This window comes from Oncorhynchus gorbuscha, linkage group LG10 (genome assembly GCF_021184085.1).
Source record: "Oncorhynchus gorbuscha isolate QuinsamMale2020 ecotype Even-year linkage group LG10, OgorEven_v1.0, whole genome shotgun sequence".
Taxonomy (NCBI): Eukaryota; Metazoa; Chordata; class Actinopteri; order Salmoniformes; family Salmonidae; genus Oncorhynchus; species Oncorhynchus gorbuscha.
The window spans coordinates 39,108,034-39,117,672 of NC_060182.1; the positions used below are offsets into that span (position 1 = coordinate 39,108,034).

General features: G+C 39.9%; 1 protein-coding gene across 2 annotated transcripts; it reads right to left on the minus strand.

Moving 5' to 3' along the window:
* Nucleotides 1–647: 647 nt before the first annotated feature.
* Nucleotides 648–9,594, minus strand: tspan31 (tetraspanin 31). 2 transcript variants are annotated; one of them, XM_046366019.1, is made up of 6 exons: nucleotides 9,579–9,594; nucleotides 7,986–8,153; nucleotides 4,435–4,515; nucleotides 3,673–3,813; nucleotides 3,106–3,216; nucleotides 648–2,864 (listed from the first exon to the last, which is right to left on the minus strand). In XM_046366019.1, exons 2-6 carry the CDS (start codon nucleotides 7,995–7,997, stop codon nucleotides 2,790–2,792), a joined length of 420 nt encoding a protein of 139 aa, XP_046221975.1. In that variant the 5' UTR covers nucleotides 7,998–8,153; nucleotides 9,579–9,594; the 3' UTR covers nucleotides 648–2,789. The 2 variants fall into 2 exon arrangements, with proteins under 2 accessions (XP_046221975.1, XP_046221974.1); XM_046366018.1 differs by lacking the exon at nucleotides 9,579–9,594 and adding an exon at nucleotides 9,074–9,270.
* Between the last annotated feature and the right edge of the window lie 45 nt (nucleotides 9,595–9,639).

A 9,639-nucleotide genomic window follows, 5' to 3' on the forward strand; every position in this document is an offset into this window, starting at 1 on the left:
AATGCCTGTAACTACATGGTCTCTTGTATATTATTACCCAGAGTCTGCTGTCATGGGACCCAACAAGAGGATCAATAGACTTACATTATGGGCATGAAAAGGATTCAGATTTCCGGACACATATGAAGCCTAGACCTGGATTAAAAAGCACTGTCAGTGGAGATTCTCCATGGAGTAACATTTTTTTAAGTCCAGGACTAGGCTTTATCTGTGTCGGGGAAACTACCTCATACATTTACAATTTACAACAAGAGAATTTCCTCAATATTTTTTTCCCAGTCCTGGCTCCTTAACCTGACTAGAAAATGTACAGTATGTGGCATTTATATTCAATAGATACAGGACTAAATACCTCTATCATACCGTTCATGTTAGTCAGCTGATCTTCCAGGAATATATTGCTATAGTCCACCTTTTCTAGTTCCTCTTGACTCCTTCTTTAAGCAATTGAATATGGATGTTGTGCAGCTGAATTGGTATAAGCGCTGTGCTGCCACTGTGTGGTACATAGAGAGCTGCACATTGTAAAACAAGCTAATCCTTAGCTGGCCATGGAAAACATGTGTATTACAATAACTACTCAAATGTGAATTGAGATAACTTCCTGCCTAGAAGTGAGTCTCAAAATAGCCAACGTAAAACATTTATCCTATCTTGTCATTTTTATTTGGAAATTGAAGTCTCAAAAATTCAAGATAGGGTACAATTGGGATAACAAGTGCACAAGGTTTTAAGTAGGGTACATGGTCTATAAGGTACAGAGTTAATATAATGCGTACAGATAATATATATATATGCATTAGACCTTGTAGTGGCTCCACTCAAGCACCATATCCACCATCAAAAAACATATTAATTCACCATAAGTGGTTCAAGTAATACAAGCGCTGACATTTCAATTCATCTTAGTCCTACAGGTTGATCCAGATCAACAGAGGCCAGATGAGATGCCACTCTTCCACACCTCTGTGTAAGACATAGAACAAGCAGTAATGTGTTTTAACGAAAGCACCTTACTAAAAGCAGAATATTAAGTCCATTAAAAGAAACATGTCTGCTGTGCATTATCAAAACACTTTAAAATTGAGTTCAACACTGTTGAACAAAATCATGCCGGCAAATGAGGACAAAACCAACGACATCAGGCAGCAAAACAACAAATGCACAAACAAACTGAGGATTACGGAAAATAAAACAAGTACAGCAGGTTTTCACTATAGCTGCGACCAAATTAGGCATAACTTCAGATTTTCAGCTAAAAACTTGAAATAATCGATAATAGATCATTTCCCTTCTAGTTAAAGGTGCCATTTAACATTGTATTGCTCATTACAATTATTTTGGAAGAATACAAGACTTAGACATAACCAAATGATCTTACTACTTTCTTACCTTTTCATAAACCAATTCAAAGACGTTCAGAGACGTGAACTATTGCTATTGTTTACAATTTCAACTGCCAATAACGAGAACCAATAGTGAGTTAGGAATAAACGTAATGTACCTTTAAGTAGCAGGAGAGGTCATAGTGTATTTGACTACCATGTCCCTCATAGGTCACTAAATCGTTACACTTATTGACATCATTTGTGAAACAAAGGAACATTGGAAATACAGGAGGTGTGGATCATCTTAACCATCAAACCAGTCTTTCATGATATTGAAAACTTTCAAAAGACTATATACACGTACAACAATAAGGGCTGCAGTCCCATTGGCGATCTACCTACTTATGTGAATGTTAAATTAGTTGGCTCAGTTACACAAGTTCAGTTCATAAATATTCTTAATCCTACCAGATTAACTACTTGACTATCTAAAATCGAACTTCTAAAATACAATACCAGCATCTACGGCATCATCAATTCATCTGAAAAACATACATTTCCATCACACACCACTTCCAACGTGCACCCATTCCTTTGCGACAACCATTACTTTGAGATTTTTTTGATCTAACTTCAAACAACAACACAGCATTTCACCTCAAGTTAAGAGAGAAAAATAGAAACTTCCTGAATAATGCATTTGACAGCAATCGGTACATACCATACTGTAGTGCCACACATCACAGCTAGCACTAATCTAGAGGGCCATACTCAGCAGAATTAACACGACATACAGGTTGGAGGAAAAGGTGAATGAAATTGGCTTATTAAACGTTATACACAGTAGGGTTGTCAATAGGCATGGGAGAAAACAAGGTCCTGTAGGTATGTCTGTGCAGCAGGGCAAGTGTAAAAGAATGTCTGCGGTTACATGGTTGGAATATAGTCAGTCATCAAAGATCCAGTACTCAAATCAAGGCTGGGCAATAGCCCAATGGAGGTAGCCATTTATCCTATCATACATAAGACCTGGATCCTTGCCAAAATCGAGATGTTTGACCTCTCGCTAAATCTAAACTAGGCAATATGAAGAGGAGTGCTTGCACAAACAGAGGTTAATGCAGTAGGTAGGCGATGTGTTTTAGTCCAGTGTGAATTTAAGGATGGTGTGTATATCGGAGGGGTGTGTCAGCTTCTGTGTGCGCTCTCTTGTGCGCAGATGTCTCCCAAATTCCCTATATAGTGCACTACTTTTGACCAGAGCCCTATGGAGCCCTGGTCAAAACTAGGTCACAATAGAGGGACTAGGGTGCCATTTGGAACGAAGCCCATTTGTATGATTGTGGTCCAGTTTAAACTCCTGAGTGTTTCTAGATGTGCACAACTCTACATGTACAGCTACCAGTGTATCTCCTCATTGGGAATCTACAGTACTGCATTAATTAGATGGGGTTAGACCGACTATAGGAAAGCACTGGGATTGGCTCTGGGGTCTTTCTGGTTCCTGTAGCGCACTGCCAGCCACACCCCAAGAATCTGGAAGAGAATGATTACATAATTCAGACAAGGGCGTGGTCATACCAAATTGCTTTTCACACTACCGAGCCAAAGCAAGATGTACTGAGCTGGCCTGGTTGCGTATCCACCATAGTGTCTGGAATCGTGGACAGTGTGAAAATATCCAAGTTGGCACCGTTTGGTTGGGGTTCGGGTGGTCACGATAGTGTGAAAAGAGCAAAAAAGTGCCTAAAGAAAGGCTCGCAGCTCAGACACCCACCTCAGTAAAGCTGAAGAAGAGTCCGACACCTCCCAGGATCTTCAGAGCCTCTGTAGCGTGCTGTAGCATCATGGTACCACAGGTGTAGCAGTTTCTCCTGTCTTTACACGGCTGCAATGGAAGACAGACACTCTCGCAGTCTCAGCTGTGGTGTACTGGTAACAGTAGATCAACTGGCAAATACTCGGATAAAGCACAGGGAGCGAGGTACACACTACACTGGCAAAAGCAAGGGGGAAACATTCAGAGCTTCCTTGACCGTTACGTCCCATATTTATATGTGACAGGGCATTACCCATGGATAAAACCAAGTCATTTCCTGTGGTGACTAATCATGAACAAGGGGGAAATGTAAAATACAGCTGCATTTTTACATTTGAGTAATTTAGCAGACACTCTTATCCAGAGCGACTTAACAGTTGTAGGTGCATACATTTGCATACTTTTTTCCAGCTAGAATTTCCCTGTCATACTTAGTATGAGCAGAAGGACACATGTATTACAAGTACAACTATTTCCAGGTAGTATTTTGCAGGAACATGCATTACAAGTACAGCCAACCCTTACAGCATTGCAGCTGAACCAGTCCTGGGTAAACTGCCTCTGGCCGAGGGTGTTGTTGAGCAGGCCACAGCAGTCCAGCCGGCCCTCCAGCTCTCCCTTGGTGTTGTTGCTCATCAGACTCCAGGTGGAGTTCAGCAGCTTCTCCTGGAAAGAGAGAGGACGTATAATAATAATAATAATAATGCCATTTAGCAGATGCTTTTATCCAAAGTGACTTTTTGTCATGAGTGCAAACATTATTTTGGAGGCTCCAGTAGGAATCGAATCCATGATAATTTGCAATTGCAAGCACCATGCTCTACCGACTGAGCCACACATGCCCATGAGGACATGAGTGAGGGGAAATGCAAGAGAACATGGGCTCTGTTTACACAGGCAGACCAATTCTTATATTTCTTTCAACTAATTGGTCTTTTGATCAATCACATCAGATCTTTTCACATCAGCTCTTTTTCCCCTGACTGGTCAAAGACCAATTAGTGAAAAAATGACCGAAATTGGGCTGCCTGTCTAAACGCAGCCATAAAGATTGATTCTACAGAGAAAGAGGGAGTGGAAGGGAGCAGCTGACAAGGCATAGCTGAAATGGATAGAAGAATCTATGTAATTCCTTTCAGATCTACACAAGTTCCTAGGGGGTAGGTTCAACTCTTACCCTACGAGTTCCGGAGCCTGCTGTTTTTTTTGTTCTACCTGATCATTAATTGCACCCAACTGGTGTCCCAGGTCTCCAGAGTTGAGTTTGAGAGATCTATGGGAACTCACCTGCTGGTCTTGGTTCATGGCCAAGCAGGAGCATGAAACTCCAAATTGGACAAGGAATACCAGGAAAAGTATGATCATGTACTACAAGGGCCCGGTTAAAGGAAACAACAAACTGGTAATTTATCAACTAGGCCTATATTGAGAGAGAGAGACAGAGTACATTCTACATTGCAGCTTCTACATTCTACAATGGCACTTCTACATGGGAGTTTCTACATTCTACATTCGAGTTTCTACATTGGGAGATAGGGGGTAAGCTTACCTATTAAGCCCACGTCCATCTTTCGATTCAAAGAAGGGAAAAAAAAGAATATTTTCTGCTATTTAGTGTTTCAACCAGTGTATGTGGTTGTTGTATCCATACCAGTTTTTATTGGAAGACAACCAGATGTTTTATTACTAAGTTATTGACGTGTAAATTCCTACTACTGGCCAATTTCAAAGCTGCAAAATAATTTGTGTGGCGGCGACTCTCAGATAAACACATTTTTACATATGTTTTTTTTTGTTGCACCTTCTCAGATAAGTGATCATACTTCATGTAAAATGAAGAGATGAATGTGTTGATATGCACATGATAGTATTGCCAAATGAAGCCATGTGTTTTTCATGCTAGCAGTCGTACCACGTCACAGTCAATACAGTAGCAACATAACATGGTGAACCACAACAATATAATAGATCTCAAGAACTCACAGCTCACATTGTTTTATGGATTTTGTCTTATTTTACTGTTAAACTAACATTGTTATACATACACATTTTTGTAAATTTGACATTTAGCTCAGGTGGGCTTAACGGTTACAGTAGAACACAAAGCACCCCCTGGAAATTAAAATAAATATTGTTCAATACTAACTTTGCATAATATTGTAGTCTATAGTTTATTCCCCAAACAATTGCTTTCCAATTTTTAAAAACTATAAATCATTAATTAAGCCAAGTATGCATTGAAACACATGGGGATTGTGTGTTGATATCCCTAACCAGAATTATGCATCTATCCATGGTGCCTTTACCAAAAGTAAGAACAATTAAAAAGCCTCTGTAGTCTCTCCAAGATGTTTGGAGTAGACAGGTAGTCATTGATGCAGTGTCATGACGTTGGCCTGAGGGGGAGGTTTATGACTCCCATAAATACCTTTTTCCTCTCTCTACTCTACCAATGTGACTATTGAAAATCCCTTTGTTAACATTGAGTCTGGTGACATTAAAAGATGGGAAACGGAACCATCTTTCAATAATCCAACCAGTTGAAAATATGTGTTGGGACTTAATGAATATGATGTCAGTTCAGGTGTGGTCTGAGACATGATTACTGATGATAGGACGACATAAACTGTTTCTTGGAAAATCTACACATTGTAGTTATCAGATTCACATGAAATTGTTGTGCAATTTAAATGTTTAAATATGAAACTATTTGTGAAAAGATTAAATTAAATTTTTAGTTCCTAAATGAGAGAATTGGTTTTCCTGAGTAAACTATGCTCAACTCAGTGGCCCCGCCCATGTGAACAGACACTGGTTGTAAACTATGAAACACGGCCCTCTCTCCCAATCCTATATAAGCCCCTTGACGAAAATTTAACTTTTTGCTCCAAGGGCGTGTGGACTTCAAGTCCACATACAGAACTAACCCAACCTCAGTAAGAACCTGATGAAATTAGCATCGAATTTCAATGTGAAGGTGACGACCTACACGCCGGAAGGATGAATTTCGACTATACCAGACAGAATATAGCATGAGTTTAAAGTATGGCAACTTGGTATGAACATTGAACTCTTATTCACTAAAGAAGTGATACCTCCTAGCCGTTGCGTTAGCGCAGCAACTGTAGACGTGGGCTAGGAGAGGACGGACAGAGTATCTGTCCTACCACACGACGATGCTACTACCAAGTATCCATTCTACCACCAGACATTCTTCAAAGGACAACCCGGCCTCCTATCTACGACCAACTGATCGAAGCGCAGCTCAGAGTAAATATTAATTGCATTTTCCTTTTTCAAATGGGCGGTAATTTTGAATGCATAAGATACTGTATTTATGTTAGCATAGCTGCCTACGGCCCGATAGACACACAAAACCTCTTTGCTCCTCAGTATTCTCGCTCTTTCACTCAAAACCAACCCCCTTGTGTAACCAGCTGTCATATCTGTTCTGTCCGCTAGGGACGTTTTGCTTTATGACATAATTTGTAATCAAATTATCCATTCTGTGTAGATGTAATTCTGTGTGATTATTTAGGTATTTAGCAAATAAATAATTAAACCAAATTTTGTATTGCTGATTCAACTTCCTGCCAGGGTTCGTGAAGATAACCAAGAACTTACAACTTTCAGATGAGACTAAATAAGGTGAAGATTAAATATTGACTGCTATTGATGTAAAAGATTACTAGGTCTTTAAGAGTTTATTCGGAAGATAACAGCTCTATAACCATTATTTTGTGGTGCCCCGACTTTCTAGTTAATTATTTACCTGATTAGCTGAATCAGGTAATATTAATTTCAAAGAAATGATTTTATAGAATAGCATGTCATATCACTTAATCCGGCATAGCCAAAGACACGACAGCAGAGAGAAGATTTTAAGGATATCAGTGATAGATGACCTACAAGTAGCAGACAAAAATGGAAACAAATGAGAGACAAGAAGATGACCATTGGACGACGACTCATGCAGTTAGGCCCAGAGCATTGTCATATTGTTGTCTCTCATCCAGGTGATTCTATTGTTTGGTTCACCACATGTACCATTGTAATGCAACAGGAGAAAGGGAGATTTGAAACTGACTTCAGACAGGCTTTAGGGAGACAAGTTGAACTAATTAACAATAGTAGGAGTACAGCAAATGTGAACCAGCATTTAGATAATTCATTTAAACTTGTGTGTGTTATGGTCTTTGTGCATGGCTTCTTATCCACAGCGGACCAGTGTAGGTGCAGGGTTGTCTTCTAACCAAGCAATAACACACCTGATTCAACTAATCCGGTCTTGAATAGTTTAAGTCTATGAATAGTTGAATCAGGTGTGTGCTGGTTGGCAAAAATAAAAGCAGAGGTTCACATTGATCTCTGTGGATACGATTGGACACCCCGCTGTTATGAGTGGTAATCTCATGATGAATAGTAATGATCAGTTTATTTTTATAACTTTAGGGGAGATTCATATAATCGAAGATCCCATAAGAAATGTCAGCTTGCATGTTTTCAACATTTGGAAATGGATTCAAATTGATTATTTAAGAGGTTGGTTTATTTGGAATATCTATGGATTTAACGGGACATTCGGTACCCATTTAAGCCCAGTCTGGACTTTTCACATATTTGATCAAATACTTTTCTCTTACAATAAAAAATGTCATAAAACTTCCCATGAGATGTTAATCTTTCATTTGATCTCCACCTTTCTTACAAAAACGTAATAGATACACTATTCCAAACTGTAATACAATGAAGTCAGGGAAACTGTAATTAAAGCCCAACGATGGACTCAAACGGAGCCACGTTAGGAGACTTCTTCCTACAGGACACATAAAGGATACAAAGAAGAGCATGACTTGGTGGTGGTGGATGGCTCCGATGAGTCCCACGATGGCTATGAGAAGCAGGAAGAAGCCCACAGCTATGACCCCACCGATGATGTGGATGCTAGACACGATGCCAAACTCCTTCCCCCATGCTGCCACGCCTATCAGCAACAGACCTACCAGCTGAGGAGGGTGGTAGTCAAACACAGTGAACTGTTAACCTGGTCCCAGATGTGATTGTGTTGTCAACTCCTTTGGTCATGGTACATATTTGCAATGCTCATAGGAGTTGGCAAGACAGCACAAACTGATCTGGAACCAGGCTTAAAAGAAGTCATAGCAAGAGGTAAATTAACAAGCAATCAGGTAAGGAACCAATGGCTGATACAACAGTGTTGAGGCAGTTTATGCTGAGGCCATGGGAAAGGTAAGAGAATAACTAGGCCAATGTGCTGATTGAGGAATGCATCCAAACAAAAACACCACACACAGACAGATCTGTTATCTGAGGGCTGAGCTGGCAGAGGAGAACTATGCACTATAGCAGGGTTTCCCAAACCCCCACCCACAAACCAAAACGTGAAACCGGGGGAGGGAGGACCGAGTGGACCTTGTGGAACAGCTGTAACACGTGTCAGTGACGATTCAGAGGTCGAGGGAGATAACGCTCACTGTGAACTAGTTATATAGCTATATCAAAACCCTACTGGGTCAGCTAGCTAGCTAATGTACAGTATTGTTTCGAATAGCTAGATAACTACCTATTCACTTGCAGATGTAGCTATGTTTTTACCCAACCCAAGCAATGATGCGTTCTAATGTAGCAGTTAGCTAACTTTAGTAGGCTACCGTTATTTGTTTAGCTAGCTAATGTTAACGCTAAATATGACACAATACATTTAACGTTGGCAAAAGCAACAATCTACGTCAGAAATTACCCATATGTCCAGTTAGATTACATCGTAAGCTAGTTAAAACGGAGTTTAAAAAAAGTGTTAGCTAGCTAGTTACACAATCTTCCATTTGCTAGCTTGCTAGCTATCCAGTTTAGCTGTGTAGCAAGCTAACGTTAGCTAGCTAAGGTGTTCCACTTCAATACTCACAATGTAAACCACATTTAAGGAACAAAGCGCGTTTTTAGAGCAGGTAAATCCACCACAGACCATATTCGTATTTTTAAAAATCAAAATTCTAAAACAAAACCTTGCTTTAATAGCAAAGCTTTCACAGGCTAACTGGCCGAACTGATTTGTTGTTGGTCTGGCAGGCAACAGCACACAAGTGAAATGAGGGCGTTGTCATGACGTGTGTGCATGACATCATCAAGACTACTTATCTCTCTGTATACAGTATGTGGAAGAGAAAATGTGCAACATTTTCCAAATATAATTCTTGAATAAAATCAAATATATGATCCAGTGTAATGTGTTATTCATATCACATATGGGGTAATGAATGATTATCATAAATACATGGAAGGCCTTACTCCACACTTACTCCACTCAACCTTGACAAGGAGAATGGCAACATAGTACAGAGAGGGTTGAGAAAGAGAGAGACACAGGAGGCACTCAAAGGCAGATGATTGTTATGTAAACATTAACTTACCCATCCATTGGCATTATGTCATGTACAGCAACACCAGCGACCAGCAACACGAGACAAGGAG

What these genes read in the sequence shown, in the direction of transcription:
- tspan31 (XM_046366018.1), bottom strand. Translation starts at nt 9,136, where the DNA reads ATGGTCTGTGGTGGATTTACCTGCTCTAAAAACGCGCTTTGTTCCTTA. An exon ending in ACTGGTTCAGCTGCAATGCT is followed by an intron (nt 3,217 to 3,672) that starts GTAAGGGTTGGC and finishes CTTCCATTGCAG; the next exon opens with CCGTGTAAAGACAGGAGAAA. An exon ending in TCTTCTTCAGCTTTACTGAG is followed by an intron (nt 2,865 to 3,105) that starts GTGGGTGTCTGA and finishes ATTCTCTTCCAG; the next exon opens with ATTCTTGGGGTGTGGCTGGC.